General features: G+C 33.3%; 1 protein-coding gene across 1 annotated transcript; it reads left to right on the forward strand.

The window, feature by feature from the left end:
- Positions 1-15: 15 nt before the first annotated feature.
- abhd8a (abhydrolase domain containing 8a) lies at positions 16-18,892 on the forward strand. Its single transcript, XM_051092447.1, has 5 exons — positions 16-435; positions 8,633-9,397; positions 10,948-11,118; positions 11,214-11,430; positions 15,319-18,892. Exons 2-5 carry the CDS (start codon positions 8,646-8,648, stop codon positions 15,568-15,570), a joined length of 1,392 nt encoding a protein of 463 aa, XP_050948404.1. The 5' UTR covers positions 16-435; positions 8,633-8,645; the 3' UTR covers positions 15,571-18,892.
- Positions 18,893-20,262: the final 1,370 nt, after the last annotated feature.

Below are 20,262 nucleotides of genomic sequence, written 5' to 3' on the forward strand. Positions count from 1 at the left end.
CAGTTCGTTGCATCTCCTGTCAGTCAAACAGAACACGAACCAAGACATGGTTTCCGACTACAGGAGAAAACAAGGGCACTGGGCTGGATAATTACCCAGCCGTGAGGATGCTGAGAGGCGCAGCCCTCCTCTGCCTTTCACCGCGACTCAACTCTGGATGCCATCGGATCGCTTTTATTAAGATGCATCATTTGATCTCTCTGCACCTGAATGCGCGTGCTTTAATTTGATTTCAAATGGCGTAAATCTAGATTAGAATGAGGATGCTAAACAACTCTCATCTGCTCTGCAGAATCCGATTAAGTGACATTAACGGGTTGTATTGACAGATTAGTGGTATTATAAGTGCTCGATCAAATATAAACGCTCGATCAAATATTGGTGCATCATTTAACGCGTTTGCAAATCAGATTCGTCTCGCAGGCATCGAGCCAGGTAAGAATTATATTTCAAAATCATACTATATGCATAATGCAAGGTTGCATTAAGTGTGATGCACTATGTAGTATGCAGTGTGTTTTTGCAAAACTGCATCTCTGCTACATGCGTTGCGCAGCAACCAATCAATCAATGCCATTGATGTGTTCAGAAGTGTTACAGTGTTTCGCATGATGAAGCCGTGGCAACCTGCTCTACGGGATGCAAAATGACAATATTAACAGGGATTGTAACAATGCAAGGCTTAATAAGGCACCACTGTTGCAGTGATGCACTGCAGTGCATCATGTAGTAAAACACCTTCCATCTGTACTTAAATGACTTGCATTCTAAGCATGCTTCAATGACAGCACAGTGTAATCCATGTGGGGTTGGTTGGGACTGTACATATTGTTCCTAATGTAGGTTACTAAGCAATGTACTGTACAGCAGTCTTCCTACACACTCTAATTCTGCATTGCAGACTGAACGATGACACACCAAAACACACTCCCGCTCGGCAAATGTGGGGCAATGCATGCAAGAGTTTGCGTTGGATTTCATGTGCGAATAGAATTGTTTCTTGATATGACATACTTTGCAATTATCATGCATTAGCAAGACTAAGAATAAAAATCAATCAATAGGTTGTTATTCAGAGTAATATGCAGTGTATTCATAGTGTACGTCAAAGCATGTCTGACTTTAATACACTATGAAAAACAAAGGTTCCTGGTCAATAAAACAGAATTAGGGTTTTATATGGTTTGCATTTTAATTTATAGGTTTGATTTATAGATTAAAGGTTTAACTACTTGTAGGTTTGAGTGGGGTTTTGCTTTAAAGGAATAGTTCTCCCAAAAATGTAGATCTGCTGAAAATTTACTCTCTCAGGCCATTGAAGATGAAGATGAGTTTGTTTTTTCATCAGATTTGGAGAAATGTGTCATTCTATTACTTGCTCCCCAACGGATCCTCTGCAGTGAATGGGTGCCGTCAGAATGAGAGTCCAAACAGCTGATGTAACCCACACCACTTCAGTCCATCAATTAACATCTTGTGAGGCAAGAAACAAATCCATCAGTAAATAATAAAAAAGAAGTTTTGTCTAAATCAGGAGAAAAATATGCACAGATAAACCGTTTACAATTGAAAACAGTCCAAAACATCTCTAAACAAGTATGTTGGTGGATTTTTGATGTGAGAGGACAACAGAAGATTAACTTTTTCACTGGAGGAAGCAATATTATGGACAATGGCCAGATGAAGATTTTCAGTTTGAAGCTGAAGAAAAACAACTTAATGATGGATTTGTTTCTTACAGACACGCAGCTTTTGTCTTCTCAAGACATTAACTGATAGGCTGGAGTGGTGTGGATTACTTGTGGATTATTGTGATGTTTTTATCAGCTGTTTGGACTCTCATTCTGACGGCACCCATTCACATCCATGGGTGAGCAAGTAATGCAATGCCACATCTCTCCAAATCTGATGAAGAAACAAACTCATCTACATCTTGGATGACCTGAGGATGAGCACATTTTAATTTTAGGGTAAACAATTATTTCAATGCTTTTATTATTCCTGAGTGTAGTGTCGCACAATGAAATGGAAAGGACATTTCCTCTCTTCTTCCTTCGTTCTTTGAATACGCATCTAATTAGTGTTCCTGTGGAGATTTGGTAAACAGCACCTGATGCAGGAAAATCATTAGCTAATTGGCAACATCGATGTTTCCCTCCCCATCTGCAAATCACTCACTGATGCATTGGATTTTGAACTTGCTATCAGTTTTTTTTCTATCTGCTTTCTAGCTTAAAGGAGTAGTTCACCCAAATATGGAAAATCTGTCCTCGGCTCACCTTCAAAATGCTTGTACTTCAAAATGCTCCTCCTCGTCGTCTTTTGTGGTGTTGTTCTTCTGTCTGTTCCTCACACAAAGCTTTTGTACAACTGAAAACTGAGAAATCAAGATGAAACAACATTTGCAGCATATTGTATGCCAAATGATTAGCTGATATTTTGCCATTTTGAGATGACTGGAATCAACTTTTAGTCAGTTGTGAATCAAATATTAAGTAAAAACACTCATTTAAAATCTGCGACTGAAAAACGAATCGTGTCCCTGTGTTTGACTGACAGAAGTCCTCAGATGCTCTCCTTTAAAAATTGAGCTCTAACTTCATTGCATAATACCTAGAGATTTACTATGGCAGAATCAGCCTGCGGCATTGATTTTTGTGTAGGTGCTGAAGTCGACACTTTTGCCGCTGCAGATCCCGGGGCAAGAGTATCGCTCTTGCAAAAACAGCAATTTCTAGAGGATCCCGGAAGGTCTTTGCATTTGCAGGAAAGTCTTAAAATGACAAAACTTAATATACAATGACCCCAAACAACCTTTGGACACATAAAAATGCCAGAATGTCATTGCATTATATATGAAATATCAGCAAGTGTCTATGATTCTCTACACTAACTTTTCTACATCATTTTTGAAGTTTAAACATTGATTTTTAGTGGACATATGAAGTTAGCTCTCACCAAGTTCAAATAAATAATACTTGGTTTGATATTTTGTTATATACACAGCAATGTTTAGATATTTTTAAGTGTTGCACGTCCAAATACATTTTAAGATCCCTGATCTCAGTGACTAGTAATAGCAGTTCATTTATTGTTAAATGTGCTTGAACCAGTTCTTGATTTGATTAATAATACATCTCTGCTAAAAACCTTCTCGCATTCAATCTGAATAATGTATCGCCCCTCAAGATGCATCTGAAAAATAGAGCATGTGAAGGGTCGGTAAGGACAGAAGCGATGGAGTTAATGATGACTAATCCTGGTTGTGTTTGCTGCCGTATCTGGCTGCAGTACAGGAAGCGCCGAGCTGCTGCGTCTGTCATAACCGTGTCACTTCCACCGTCAAAACTGCTGTCTGACGACTGATAGGGCTGTGAAAGACAAGGAAAACATTTCAGAAGAGCTAGTGACTGTGAATATATTAGCAAGCAGGGTTTTCATTTCAGATAACAACCAACTACTGAGAGACAAATACACTGGAAAAAAAATTGGTGCCGAAACGGTTTTCTCTCAGAAACTGCTAGAAACATCAAGAAAAACATTGAATTATATGTAATACCTTTAAGTAGAAAAACGTAAAAAAGTATTTTCTGGTAAAATACACTCCAATAATCTTTATTTAAAATGTTTTTACAGTGCAACTGAAAACCGAGTTCTCCAAATGTAGTCTTACATATTGGCTTACAATGTTCACACGTTACTGTTTACATTTGCATTTAAATTCAATTACATTGCAAAATGACAGCTACAGTTTCTATTTTTCTGTGCATTTACTTGTTTAAATATTGCATCTTATTACATTTACATACTGTATTGTTTACACTTGTATACTGCAATATGAATGAAAATATCTTTTACACCAAAAATAATTCATATTTCTATGCATTTACATGTTTAAATAGTACATTTTTACATTTACATATTGTTTACATTTGCAAACAGTATTTAATTACAATGCAATATGAATAAAAATGTCTTTTACACCAAAAATATTTAATATTTCTACGCATTCCATGTTTAAATATTACATTTACATATTGTTTACATTTGCATACAGTATTTAATTATATTGCAATATGAATTAAAATAGTTTACATACTGCAGTGAATGAAAATGTCTTTTACACCATAAAAAAATCATATTTCTATGCATTTCCATATTTAAATATTACATTTTTACATTTACATATTGTTTACATTTGCATACAGTATTTAATTATATTGCAATATGAATCAAAATTGTTTACATATTGCAATATGCATGAAAATGTCTTTTACACCAAAAAAATCATATTTCTATGCATTGCCATGTTTAAATGTTTACATTTACATATTGTTTACATTTGCATACAGTATTTGATTATATTGCAATATGAATAAAAAATGTTTACATACTGCAATGAATGAAAATGTCTTTTTACACCAAAAAAAAAAAAAAAATCATATTTCAATGCATTTCCATGTTTAAACATTACATGCTTGCATTTACATATTGTTTACATTTGCATGCAGTATTAAATTGCAATATGAATCAAAATTTCTTTTGCATAATCTTTGTGCATTTCCATGTTTACATACTATATTTACACTGGCATACTGTTTACATTTACATATTAAATTACTGTATATTGCAATATTTAGTTTAAATAAAACAAAGATTATTGGAGTACTTTTTATGAGAAAATACTATTTCATGTTTATTCAATGTGTTACTTTTCTTTTTTCTTTTTCCTTTTAGTTTCAATTTCTTTTGCACCAAAAAATAATCTCAACTTTGATTATCTTTGCAGTGCTGCAGCTGATAACTGTACTCGATACAAAATACAGCAACGTATCACAAGCATTTTCATTTGTGATCAGCGACTGTTTGCTTCCTGCCTGATTATCAATTCATGAGTCATGGTGCATGGAAATCGTGTTCATACTAATAATTCAGCTCAGGGTCTTTGTACGTCATTTATCCAGGATGCATCCAACACATCCTGAGCTGCTGTCTGTTTTGATGTCTCATTGCCCTCGGTGTGACTATATTTAATCAAGCTGGCACAGAAATCGACCTCTGTACATATCCACTAGCACTAACCTAATTCTGAACCATATCATATAGTCCCAAGAAACAATCACAGTTATACAGAAGCATTTATATTCATTTAAATGCAGGTATGACTGTTGTCACGTTCTATAGGGGTGGTTTTCTCCATTAGTACCCAAGGGAAGCACGCTGGAAGAGCCCGGGCTATTTTTAGATGCTTGTCTAGGTCACAATGTGAATCATCTTGTCTACTAGGATGCCATTGGCAAGATCCAGGCAACACGCAGCACGCTCTGTTCCTACTGTAGCTTGCTTTTACTGCGGTCGTTTGCATGGGTGAGTGTGTGTGCATTTTAAGATTTGTCCTAAATACTTATTTTCATAGAATTTTGCACTCATGGAGGTATTTATTTGATTAGATTTGCTCTCTTAAAGGAACAGTAGACCCAAAAATGAAAATCTGCTGAATATGTACTCACCCTCAGGCCATTCAAAATGTAGATGAGTTTGTTTCTTCATCAGATTTGGAGAAATGTAGCATCACTTGCTCACCAATAGATCCTTTGCAGTGAATGGGTGCCGTCAGAGTGTCGAAACAGTTGATTAAAAACATCAGTATAATACACAAGTAATGTAAGTAACCCACAAACTGCATGTTTGTAAGAAACATCTATTAATAAGATGTTTTTAATTTTAAACCACTGTTTCGAGCTTATTTCCTCTTTGCATAAATTGTTTTCTCCAGTGAAAAGTTGTCTGGTCTGAATCAGGAGAGAAATATGCACAGATCAAACAAGGTTTACAAGCCACAATGGCTCTAAACAAATACATGGGTGGATTTTGATGTGAGAGACAACAGGAGATGGACTTTTTCACTGGAGGAAGCATTATTATGGTTTACAGACTCGTATTTTAGCCAGAAGCAACACTTTGAAATTAAAAAACATCTTAATGATGGATTTGTTTCTTACAAACAGGCAGCTTTTGTCTTCTCAAGATGTTAACTGACGGACTGGAGTGGTGTGGATTACTTGTGGATTGTTGTGATGTTTTTATCAGCTGTTTGAACTCTCATTCTGACGGCACCCATTCACACCTATTCATGAGCAAGTCATGCAATGCTACATTTCTCCAAATCTGATGAAGAAACAAACTCATCTACATCCTGGGAAGGAGTCGTGCAAGATGTTTTTCTACATGTGCGAAGCAGGAGACTTCTTCATTTTCTCTCTCATCAGCATCTAGAAACAGAAGGCATTATTTTTGTAATTTTCTTTCCTATGGGATTCCATATCAAAAGTGTCTTTGTTCACACAGGCTCTCTGGATTTCTCTCTGCAGTGTAGTTTGCATTTTTCATGCTGTCTTTGTAAAAGCCCTGCTGACAGCAGCTGTCATACTGTCGCTCGCAGGAACGGCAATGCAGCGCTTCTTTTGTGCAGCTCCACACAAAGACCGGAGGGGGTTTGGCAATATCTGCCATAACGAAATTACTCTGCATTAGTGCAACAGACGCTAAAATTATGTTAGCAAGATTTACACTCGCCCAACTGGGTGAAAGTTACTCGGCAGCAAAACAGCATGGACTGGTTTCCTCTTGATCCTGGACTAGGTGCAGAAACTTTTAACAGAGAGCATCTGTGGTAATAGGCTGACCTGTGATTGTTGAACGGTACCTATTTTGAAGACAAAATGGTGACCATTTTACTTCTGAATGTAATAACAAATTATATATATATATATATATATATATATATATATATATATATATATATATATATATATATATATATAAAATACACTACCAGTCAAAAGTTTTTGAACAGGAAGATTTTTAATGTTTTTTAAAGAAGTCTGCTCATCAAGCCTGCATTTATTTGAAAACACAGAAAAACTGTAAAATTTTGAAATATTTTTATTATTTAAAGTAACTGTTTTCTATTTGAATATATTTTAAAATGTAATTTATTCCTGTGATCAAAGCTGAATTTTTAGCATCATTACTACAGTCACATGATCCTTTAGAAATCATTCATATATTCTGATTTGCTGCTCAAAAACATTTAGTTTAAAACTGCTGAGTAGCATTTTATCAAGTTTCTTTAATGAACAGAAAGTTTAGAAGAGCAGCATTTATCAGAAATAGAAATATTTTGTAACATTATAAATGTCTGTATCATCACTTTTGATCAGTTTAAAACAACCTTAAAGACAGAAAAAAAGTGTTAATTTAAAAGAAAAGTGTTAATTTCTATAACTTATTTTATTTCAAATAAATGCTGACCTTTGGATCTTTTTATTCATCAAAGAACCCTGAAGAAAATGCACTCAACTGTTTTAAATATTGATAATAATAAAAAAAAATGTTTGTTGAGCAGCAGATCAGCATATTAGAATGATTTCTGAAGGATCATGTGACACTGAAGACTGGAGAAATGATGCTGAAAATTCAGCTTTGACCACAGGAATAAATTACATTTTAAAATATGTTCAAATTTAGAAAACAGTTATTTTGAATAGTAAAAATATTTTATAATTTTACTGTTTTTGCTGTACTTTGGATCAAATAAATGCAGGCTTGGTGATCAGAAGAGACTTTTTAAAAAAAAAAATTAAAAATCTTTTGACTGGTAGTGTCGATGCATTGACTTCTATGAACAAATTTGTTGAAAAATATACAAGGACATGTGATGTCAACTAAAACTTATTACATTTTATTTAATGGACTAAGAAAACATAATGATAACTGATAAATTAGTCAAAAAAAGACCAGGAGCCAGATTCACGAACATTTAAAGGAACAAAATTATTCTATTATTCTAATTCTATCATTAATAAAATTGCTTTCCTCTTGTTTAATTACTTAAGAAAACAGCTACATATATTTTATAATTCTAAATTCTTCTTTTTTTTTTTTTTTTGAAAAAAATCTAAATTGTACCAAAAAATAATAATAGAAATTTAAACAAAAAATGCATATACATCATTACAAATAACCTCTAAAGGTTAGGATAAATCCCAAATTATTTGTACTGTTTTGTTTTAAATATTAAGAACTACAACAACAGGTATTATTACAATTTTGGTATTTTGTATTAATTGGGGGAAAAATTCTTAGTGTTTTTGTCCTGTTTAATAGTAGAAATGTATCAAGTTAAATAAGTTCATGCATAAAACAAGAAAAAAATTAATTCAAAGAGAAACAAGATTATTTTTCTTACCCTATTGGCAGATATTTTTCTTGTTTTAAACAAAAATTCACTTAATTTTGAAAGCTTAATTGAGAAAACGAAATGTTATTTTGCATTTTGAGTAAATATATCTTGATTTAAGAATGCTCAGTTATTTGTGCTGGAAAACAATACAAAAACACTTAATTTTTACAGTGTATTTACAAAAAGTAACTTTGTTAGAAGAAAAAACAAAGAAAATAGGAACGCAAAGAAACCTTAAGAGTTTTTTTAATCTGGCACCAGGAATTTAAATTTCAAACAAATGTAAACAGGCTTAATTTTGATTTTATGAAACTCAGAGGAAATGGTTATAATTTAAAAGATTTAACGTTCAGCCTAAGCAGACTGTGTATAATTGTTTGTCTTCAGGTAAACCAGCACCATGTTGACCAGCATCACCGAGAGCATCTTCTGCTGCCTGATGGGAAAGACGACCAGCGTCGTGTTGCCAGTTGAATCATCCGACGGCAAGCCGGCTGACGGCTTCGAGTTTGTGGAGGTGAAGCCGGGTCGTGTCCTGCGTGTGCGCCACATTCTCCCCGAACGACCTGCTACGACAGAATCTCAACCAGAAGCGGGCAGCAGCGTCCACTGTAAGCGCAAGATCACGGTGTACCGCAACGGCCAGCTGGTGATCGAGAACCTGGGTGACGTTCTTCACTCCGAAATCCTACAGTGCCAGAACGGAGACGTGGAACAGTGCAGTACAGTGGAGGTGGAGTTGTCCGATTACACCACCGCGCCCTCGTCCCCCGATCCCAAACCCGCTCCGCCTCTTCCCACCTCAGACCAGCAGAAACCGGCTCCTCCTCCCAGACGCCGGCGACGGAAACCCAAGCGCACCGTGCTGATCGATACGGAGCGCTGCATCAGCAGCTGTAAAGGGACGCATTTGGACGTGGCGCTGTTCTTCATCCACGGCGTGGGCGGTTCGCTGGATATCTGGGGGAGTCAGCTGGATTTCTTTTCGCGGTTGGGTTATGAGGTCATCGCACCAGATTTGGCGGGACACGGCGCCAGCACTGCCCCTCAGATAGCGGCCGCGTACACCTTCTACGCCCTCGCCGAGGACCTGCGTGCTATATTTAAGAGATACGCGAGAAAACGGAACATCCTCATCGGTCACTCATATGGGTAAACACTGCATTTCAACTCAATGTACATTCTTTCATTGCATAATACAGTCAAAAGCATTAGACACTCATTTCAATATGGTAAAATACAGTGACCAAAATGTGACAAATGAAAGGTATTAAAAATAGTTTTAACTATTAAAATCAGTCAACCAGTCAAAAGTTTGGAATAATTTATATATATATATATTTTTTTGCTAAAAAGTATAGTAAAAACTGTAAAATTGTGAAATATTATTACTATTTAAAATAGCTGTGTTCCATGTGAATATATATTAAAATGTAATTTATTCTTTTGATTAAAGCTGAATTTTCAGCATCATTACTCCAGTCTTCAGTGTCACATGATCTTTATTTAGTATTTTTTATTAAATAAATGCTGCCTTAGTGACACTTCATTCAAAAACATGAAAATATTTTAATTACTGCAAACTTCTGAACAGTAGCAAATCTATAAAAACACAAGCAGAAACTTTACACTTTAAAAGTTTTTAGATGTTGAGAAACAAATTTTGCCTGCTAGTGTTGTTATAGTTAACCAAAACTAAAACTATTAATACTTGCTTTTGTTAATAGAAATAAAGCTGAATAACTTATGTTCTATTTGAAACTAACTGGAATAAAATAAGTACTAAAATTACTACATACAAATGAATGAAAAAATGTTCAATTGAAAATTTTAAATAAAGTTAATAAAAATGACAAATTTAACACATTTTTGCTATAAAATGTAATACTTTTGTGATGCATTTTAGGACTTTTTTTGCTATAATTTTTAGGACTTTAGCGTTACAGTTTAGGAGATTTTTGTGATACATTTTGGGACATTTTTGTGATATACTTTTAGACATTTTTGCTATAAAAATTTTGGACTTTTTTTGCAATACATTGTAGGACTTTTTGCCAAAAAAAAAAAAAAACCTTACTTTTTTTTGCAATAAATCTAACATTTTTAGCAATAAATAGTTAGGACTTTTTTGTGATGCATTTTAGGACTTTTTTTGCTATAACTTTTACGATTTTCTGTGATACAGTTTAGGATATATTTGTGATACATTTTGCAAAACTTTGTAGGGCTTTTCACAACAAAAAAAAAGTACTTTTTTGCAATAAATTTAACAACATTTTTGCAATACATTTAAGGATTTTGTTTGTTTTAGGACTTTATTAATAACTGCTTTTATTAATACAAATAAAGCAAAATTAAATTAAAAAAAATGTAAAAAAAAAAATGTAGCATTGGAAACTGGAATAAAATACGCAATACAATTACTAGATACAAATTAATTAAATAAAAATAAAGTTAGACTGAAATATTTAAATAATAACTAATAAAAGTGACACAAAATTACTAAAATAACTTGCGAACTGAAAAAAAAATTAAATCTTATTCAAAAATCGTAATAAATACTATAATATTATATAAATAGTACGAAAATAACACTGATTTAGTCAAATACGTCAAACGGTTGACTTCTACTGTAGTTCTGTAATTCACAGAAGCCTTGTGTTTCTTCTGTTTCTTACTGGTACGGTGTTGTTCCTGTGCAGGGTGTCGTTCTGTACATTCCTGGCACACGAATATCCGGAGCAGGTGCATAAGGTTGTGATGATCAATGGAGGCGGCCCCACGGCGCTGGAGCCCAGCCTGTGCTCCATCTTCCAGCTGCCCTCCTGCGTCCTGCACTGTCTGTCTCCGTGCCTGGCCTGGAGCTTCCTCAAGTAAGAGCCCTAAATAACAACTTCTGCAAAAACAAGTCATTTTAGCTTACATGTAGCATGTTAAATATGGTCTCTTCTTCTTGTTTTCTGCTCAGAGCTGGTTTTGCCAGGCAGGGGGCTAAAGAGAAGCAGCTTCTGAAAGAGGGAAACGCTTTTAACGTGTCGCCATTCGTTCTGCGAGCAATGATGAGCGGTCAGTACTGGCCGGAGGGGGATGAAGTTTACCACGCCGAGCTGACTGTACCTATACTGCTGGTGCACGGCATGTACGACAAGTTTGTGCCGATCGATGAGGATCAGCGGATGGCAGAGGTTTGTGCACATCAAATGTTTTTTCATTGCGTGTGACAATATAAGGATGGAGCTTTCTGTGGCTGTGTCACAATTCACATACTTTTACTACTCTAAAATATGTACTCTGCCAGAGAGAACCTGAATCCTGTCAAGAACATGTCCAGGTCATATGTCACTCCAAAAATCATTCGATTTTTTTCTTTTTTAATTGCAGAAAAAATATTACATTTTCTTATTTTTTTAAGACGTCTTGCAATAAATTATAGGGATTTCTTGCAATAAATTTTAGGATCTCTCGCTATTAATTTTTTGACATTTTTGCAATAAATTTTAGGATGTTTTAACACATTTTTGCAATACATTTTGGAACTTTTTGTGATATGTTTTAGGACATATTTATGATACATTTTAGACTTTTTGTGATGCATTTTAGGACGTTTTTGTGACACATTTTGAGACATTTAACAATATGCTTTAGGACTTTTGCAATACTTTTTAGGACTTTTTGCTATAACATTTAGGACTTTTTTGCAATACATTTTGGGACATTTTTGCGATACATTTTGAGACATTTTTGCAATGTATATAACCTTTTGCAACACTTTTTTGCTATAAAATTTTGGACTATTTTGTGATGTATTAAGACATTTTTGTGATACATTTTGTGACATTTTTACGATGCGTTTTATGAACTTTTTGCTATAAAATGTAGGAATGTTTTGCAATTTATTTTAGGACTTCTTTGTGATACATTTCAGGATATTTTGTTATACATTTTGGGACATTTTTGTTATAAATTTTAGGACCTCTTTTGCTATTGATTTTATTTAATTTTTGCAGACTATAATTTTTGAGACATTTAACTATGTTTTAGGACTTTTTGCTATAAAATGTAGTTTTTTGTGATACATTTTAGTAATACATTTTAAGACATTAAAAGACTTTAAAAGACATCAGTTTTTTTGTGATGCATTTTACAATTTTTGCAACATGTTTTAGGACTTTTTTTATTTTAGGACATTTGTGTGATACATTTTGAGACATTTGTGTTATAAAAGTTAGAACTTATTTTGCAAAACATTTTAGGACTTTCTGCAACAAAATAAAAAAATAAAATAAAATAAAAGTAAAATTTTGCAAAAAAATTAACAACATTTTAGCAAACCATTTTAGGACTTTCTGCAAAAAAAAAACAATAATAATAATAAAAAATAAAAAAATAAAATAAAAGGACTTTTTTTGCAAAAAACGTGACAACATTTTTTCAATACATTTTAGGACTTTTTTTGCAATACATTTTAGGTCTTCCAAGCAAGCAAACAAGAAACGCTTTACTTAAATACTGACTAAAATACGATTTCATAAATAGAAATAAATATGGTTTAAATAAAGTTGTATTGCAAATGCAATTTTTTAACTGCAACAGTGAAAATTCTGTACTTCACTAATGATAACCTAACGAAATTCACCATTGAGAATAATGAGAATTCCAAAACTAAAACTACAAAAAACTAAAGTGCATGACCGTTGTGAATTTAAGGTGAGACAATGATTAATGGTTATGAAAATAACTTCACAATGCAAACATCTTCAGTTCTAAAATAACAGGCTTCATTTTCATCTTCCTACAAAATATGATTTATTACTTCCTCCTTTTGATTTTGTGACAAGTGCAATATTTTTTTGTGAAATTTGCACATATAGTCTTGCATGCTATGTGAATTGGGACACAACCTTTGATTCTATAGTGTGTGTGAAATAACAGTGTGATGTTGGCTCACTCACGGCTCTCCTCTTCAACACAAGAGCATCTCTGTGCTGTAATGGGCCGCTCATGAGTAGAGAAGCATTACGTGTGTCCTGATGCAGATGTGCTCTGAATGAAACACTGGCGTCTCATTGTACTGCTGTAGTCAGTGAGGACTCCCTGCAGGCAGATCGGAGGCTCACAATACTGTTAATAAAACACAGAGTTCAGATGTTCTGCAAAACAGCAATAAATCAGAAAATGCAAAGATATAACTCCAAGACTGATGGTCTGAAGTCATGTGAATGATCCAGAAATTAGACTTAACATTAGTTTTACATTAAAGATAAACAATAAAAAAAAAATGCTATGCATTTTTATATAATTATATAATTCAATTAAAATAAAATATAAATATATATAATTTATATATATATATTGCCATTCAAAAGTTTGGGATCAGTAGGATTTTTAATGTTTTTTTAAAGAAGTCTCTTATGCTCATCAAAGTTCCAAAAATACAGAAAATGTAATATGAAATATTATTGCAATTTAAAATACCTGTTTTCTATTTTAACATACTTTAAAATATAATTTATTTCTGTGATACAAAGCTGAATTTTCAGCATCATTACTCCAGTCTTCAGTGTCACACGATCCTTCAGAAATCATTCAAATATACTGATTTATTATCAGTGTTGGACACAGTTGTGCTGCTTATTTTTTTTGCAACCTCTTATAGTTTTTTCAGGATTCTTTGATGAATAAAAAGTTGGAAAGAACAGCATTTATTCAAAATAAAATCTTTTCTAACAATATAAGTTTTAATGATCACTTTTTCATCAATTTAACACATCCTTGCTGAATAAAAGTATTCATTTCTTTCAAAGAAAGAAAGAAAGAAAGAAAAAAAAAAAAAAAAAAAAAAGTACTGACCCCAGTTTGAACCATTTTCAAAACTGATAATAAATCAGCATATTAGAATGGTTTCTGAAGGATCATGTGACACTTATGCCTGAAATAATAATGCTAAAAAGTCAGCTTTGCATCACAGGAATAAATTCTATTTTAAAGTATATTAAATTAGAAAACCGCTATTTTAAATTGCAATAATTTTTCACAATATTACATTTTTTTTTCTGAATTTTGATCAAATAAACACAGCCTCGATGAGCAGCAAAGACTTCTTTAAAAAACATTAAGTCTTACTGACTTCAAACTTTTGTATGACAGTATATATAAATATATTTATACACAAATATTTGTTTCGCTTAATTTTAACGATATATATGTAATTTATACATTAATTAGATAAATACACATATACATATATACATTTAAACATGTTAATGTGATTTATAAACATTATTTGCATAAGCATTTCTATTACATTATACATTATACATACTAATGTTACTTTACAAAATATATACATTTAATGTATTTTAAAGCCAAGGAACATAAAAGCATGTACAACCAAAAAAAAAAAAAAAAAATTAAGTTCACAAGAACACTAAAATATTGTGACGTTTTAAGTAAAGCTTCATCAGACTATAATGTATTTAAAATAAATATATTATATACATACATGTATTTATAGAAAATACATTCTAAAAATATAATGTGTAAAATGTATCAGTTTAAAATATTTAAATTATATGCAGAATATAAATAAATATATTTAATATATTTTTACATTTAATATATTATACATTTTAGATTATAGGCTACATTTAAATAACAAAATAAAACTATGAGTTTGCCTAGCATCTGCGTGTACACTGTGTGTAATTATTATGTATATATAAACACACACAAAATGTATATATTTAAGAGAAATGTCATTTATGTACAAAATATTTTTATTTATATATAATATAAATTCTAGAAAAATAATAAATACATATACTGTAAATATTTCTTTAATATATACATAAATGTGCTTGTATTTATATATACATAATAACAATTACACAGTACACACACATATATATTAGGCAAACTCAAACTTTTATTTTGTTTGCGAGTAATCACAAATAATCGTTTGCCAGCCCTAAATAAAACATATTAAAATAATAACAATAAAATCGTATTTATACAAAACATTATAAAATGTATATTTAAAAATTAATTTGTAATGTAAACTGTCTTCATTTCAGATCCTCTTGTTTGCGTTCTTGAAAGTGATCGAGGAAGGCAGTCACATGGTGATGATGGAGTGTCCCGAGACGGTCAACACGCTCCTGCACGAGTTCTTCCTCTGGGAACCTGACAGTTCCAAAAAGGACACGGTTACCACGGTAACAGCCGGCCAGACCACAGCCGATGATGCCACGCCCGTCCAGACGCTCGTCGTCGCCAACGGCGGCAGCACAGGGACACCCAAGGTCAACAAGCCCCTTAACAAGTAACCTGATGATTGACGTTTTCGGGGTAAACCAATCAGAAGGCTGTTGATGGCAGGCTGTCAAACCGTCACCTTGGCTGAGAGCTGGATTTTGGTCAGAGGGCCCAAGCTGGTGTCAAGACGGGGATGAGAAAGATTCACAGGTTCGAAGAGACTCTCTAGCGATGAGGGAAAAGCAGCAGCTGGTTTGAAACCAACAATGGTGGTTTATGACATCACAACGCCTTTGTTTCTCTCCGCTACCTTTGGACATTATCTTTCCTTCTTGTGCTGTCTAAAGATAAAGGACTGGACGTCTGTCCAGAGGATGGAGGTCCGGATGGGACTGAACTACGAGAAAGAGGAGAAGTCGCTGAGGTTGCTTTTAAAAAAGTGTGATTCAACCCAAGAGAGTGTCTAAAGTCAACATGAAATGCATTTACTTTCATAATATGACAAATTGGGCACCACAAGTACAAGAAGTACAAGTACAATTTACTTTTAAATAATGAGCACTAATAAATTGTGCACAACATGGTTGTTTTCATGTTGACTTTAAAGGACGTTTGTATAAAATCTGTGTTCACGTCACACTAGTACTAACACATTTTAACGTCTTCCCTCATAAATCAAATCCACCGCTTGGAGTTCAAAAGCGATTGAAAACAGATGTACTGTATGAAATAATCCCATCTTAAAAAGATAAGGTACTGTAAGCGAACACACACCATCTACACGTTTTACTTGAAACAAATCGTCTGAAAACAAAACAACAGATGAAGGATAAGGAAAAACATCGACCGCCACATTGAGAAATTTCATGCACTTGTTCGTCTCCTAGCAACTAGAAAGTCGGGCATTAGAGCAAATGCACGACAAGAGAGAGAAAGAGAGAGAAATAATGATGCTGCCGACCACACGGTGCTGAGGAAAAACAGGATATAAGCTACATTTATACAGAGCGGATTGCATTTAAATCTGAATTTATTATTGAAATGATATTATGAATATCTAGTCATCAGGTTGATCCAATCATGTGCAATTATGCTCTACTGTATGAGGACAGTCTGTCTGTCTATGCAAAGAATAACGGGTGGCTTCTGCACGCATGCGGCCGGTTACCATGACAACAGGTAGTCAAAGGCAAAATGGATCAAGGAGGCGGTCTGGACCGTCTAACACGCCATCACTGGAGATAATAACACACAAAAACATCATGAGATCTCTGCAGGCTCCTCACGTTTATGCAATGAAACCGGTCAATTATCATGTTTCAGAGCAGATCAATTGGAGAAACTGTTTTCTAACTAATAATTAATAACTTGACAAGAAAGGCTGCTTTCATGTACATTACCGTTCAAAAGAGTCAGTAAGGTTTTATTTTTAAAGAAAAAATAAATACTTTTATTCAGCGAGGATGCATTAAATTGATCAAAAGTGACAGTAAAGACATTTATAATGTTACAAAATATTCTAAATATTCAAACGCTGCTCTTTAAAACTTTCGATTCAAAGAATCTTGAAAAATAAAATGTATCAGTTTCCACAAAGCATAAACATTAAGCTGTAACTATTTTCAACATTGATAATAATCAGCAAATCAGCATATTAGCATGATTTCTGAAGGATCATGTGACACCGAAGACTGGAGTAATGATGCTGAAAATTCAGCTTTGCATCACAGAAATAAATTACATTTTGCAGTATATAACAATAGAAAACAGTTATTTTGAATTATAATATTATTTCATAAATTTACAGTTTTTACTGCATTTCTGATCAAATAAATGCAGCCTTAGTGACTTTTAAAAAACATTAAACTGTAAATTCCCATTTCAACAACAATAAAATACACAAACTTAATTCTCACAATTCAGCTACTAATAACAACTAAACACACGTCATTCAGGAAAGAAAATTTACGCTTCTTTTGGATGCTCCGAGAAGAAATGTAGACCTTTATTTATTTTACACACTTGCTGTGTGACTGATAGAAGAATTTAAGATATCTAAAGTCAAAATTGTGGACTGAATTGCAGATGAATGAGTTTGTCTACATCTGAAAGCCAGTGTTTAATATCAATCCCAGTGTAACCAGAGAGAACGTCGTCTTATTACAAACTAAATTAGACTACTTAAGCCCTGTGGGCGGCATCTGTGGCCTGCTGTCATTTAGCACAAATAATGTCATCCCTCATTTTGTAAAAACAAGCCTAAAAATGCATTTTTAGTGATGCACTTACTGTATAATCCAAGTCTGTGGAGTGTCACTGGATTTTACATGATCAGAAAAACAGAAAAGCCACACTATTAACATGTGTGATGTTTAATTCGTGACTGTATGTACAAAAGTGTATATTTTAGCGTTTATCCCAGTGCAGACTTGTGTTACTGTACATGCATTGTTCCTTGTTTTTGCAAAAACTATACGATAAACAATTCCACAGATGTTGCTCATTCAGCTTAAGCTGCATCAAACCCAATATATTTATTTAAACGTTACTTGCATTTACAACATCATTGTAATGCAGTGCAGACTGACTTGCGCACGATATGAATTTTATTGCAGCCACTCCTGTGAATTAGAAAACAAAAACCACTGTGTTTTTGACAATAACTGTACTGCCTAAACCTTTTTATTTTTTAGTATTTGATTAGTGTGAATGAGCAGTATATGTTTCCCTTTTGGATTTTTGTCATATCTGGCTTTATCGAAAGGTTGGATTGCTTCTGTGACATTTGATTGGAGGAAAGGATCGATGACATTTTTTTAAGAGGATTTGTAGCTGTGGTTTTAACATCATAGGGAAAATATACAGTATCCCAAAGATTTCATGTTTGCTGAGCATCTCTATGTAGGATTGGCCAAAAAAAAAAATTCCGCAGAGACTCTGTAAGGCCAGTATGTAACCACCTAGCAACCATGCAAAACACTCTAGCAACTATGTAGCAACATTTGAAAAACTTAGAACTCTCAGAGCAATCGCATAGCAACGCCCCTGACAACCACTTATGTTGAGTTTACAATGTATCAGTTGCGTAACATTCTAGGTGTTTCTGAAAACAAAAAGGACGGATTTGACATTTTAAATTCCTTGTTTCTAATTCACAGATGGGAGCAATAACGCCTTTCTATGCTCACGGTTGTTCTGGCTTTTTCTCTGAACGCCTGGGAGTGTGCTTTCTGGAGAGACGAGAAACAATAAAATGAAATACAATAAACTGGCCAATACTGTTAAAAAAAAAAACTGCCAAAGGGAGTGAAAATGAGACAAATGGACTAATATTTTCGGAGCGTGTGAGTGAAGTGGGTTTGGGGGAGATTAATGTTATCTATAGACACTGAATGACACTAAACACTGATGATGATGGAGATGAAGAAGAACTCCTCTTCCTCTGGTCGTGTACTGATGTCAGTACCCTATTGTGAACATTGTGGTTCAGTTTGTGTCAAATGTGTGTGTTGCATATATCTATGGGAAAGTACTATACATGCACTGCCTGAAAATATGTGCATATAAAGTGTCATAAAAACTATATAAAAATGTGATTAAAAAATAAAAATGGTCTATGTTTTTTTTTCCCTGCAAAATGTCAAGAATTATTACTTTTTGCCCAAAATCATTAGGATATTAAGTAAAGATCATGTTCCATAAAGATATTTTGTAAATTTCCTAAATATAGGAAAATGGCATCTGTAAATATATCAGATGCCATTTTAAAATATAGTTCCAAAATAGATATTTATTTATACATACATTATTTGTGCATGTATAAATAAATAAACACAAATATCAGCCTTAATTCTGGAAATATAAAAAAAAAAAAAAGTGACATTAAATTTCAACGGACAATACACATTTAACAGTCAGCTGTATCAAAAAAAAAAAAAAAAAAAAATCATAAAAATTATATAAATAGAAATCCAAGTAATTGTCTTTTTTCTACTGCTTTAAAATATAAGTTGAAGTACATCAACAAAAATACATTTCCACTAAATTAGGGAAGATTGTTACAGACACAGTAAAATAAATAAAATAAAATAAAAATCTCACTTTTTTTGTATAATTTATTGATGATGTATAAATCTCAATTTCAAAAAAATTGACCCTTAAGACTGGTTTTGTGTTCCAGGGTCACATATATTAAATAAGAGCATGATATATTACATTCAAATATAAGACATCTGCAATCTCACCAAACAACCAATAGATGGAGCTAAAGGCACTAAAAGTTTTGGTTGTAATGAGTATTAAATAATACAATATTATTGTATCTAGTTGAATGCATTGGTTTGAAAAATATTTTTAAAATTTCTAGAATTATTTAAAATTTTTTAAATGGTTACAGTCAAGTTGAGATGCACCGGCTGACTTTAAAAAGAAAGAAAGAAAAAAAAAAAAAAAAAAAGAAAATCCCTGTGTTGGATAACTGTTTAGTTGTAAACACAAACACATTTCAGAGCAGCACTCAGGAAGTCCTGAATCAAAGAAAATGCCCAAATATTTACACTGCGCTGCTTCGCAGCCTCCACCACCATGGAAACGAGTTCAGAAAACTTTCATAATAATCACATGACTCGTAGGTCACATGACCATCCTTCCCTGCATGTATATTTTCATAAATCTTCACTAAGAAGTCTACTTTCTGTGTAGTCTGTCTGTCTGAGGCACTAATTGTGATATGAACATTTGGCACAAGCGATTCATCGTCCAGT

This window comes from Labeo rohita, chromosome 2 (assembly GCF_022985175.1).
Source record: "Labeo rohita strain BAU-BD-2019 chromosome 2, IGBB_LRoh.1.0, whole genome shotgun sequence".
Classification (NCBI taxonomy): domain Eukaryota; kingdom Metazoa; phylum Chordata; class Actinopteri; order Cypriniformes; family Cyprinidae; genus Labeo; species Labeo rohita.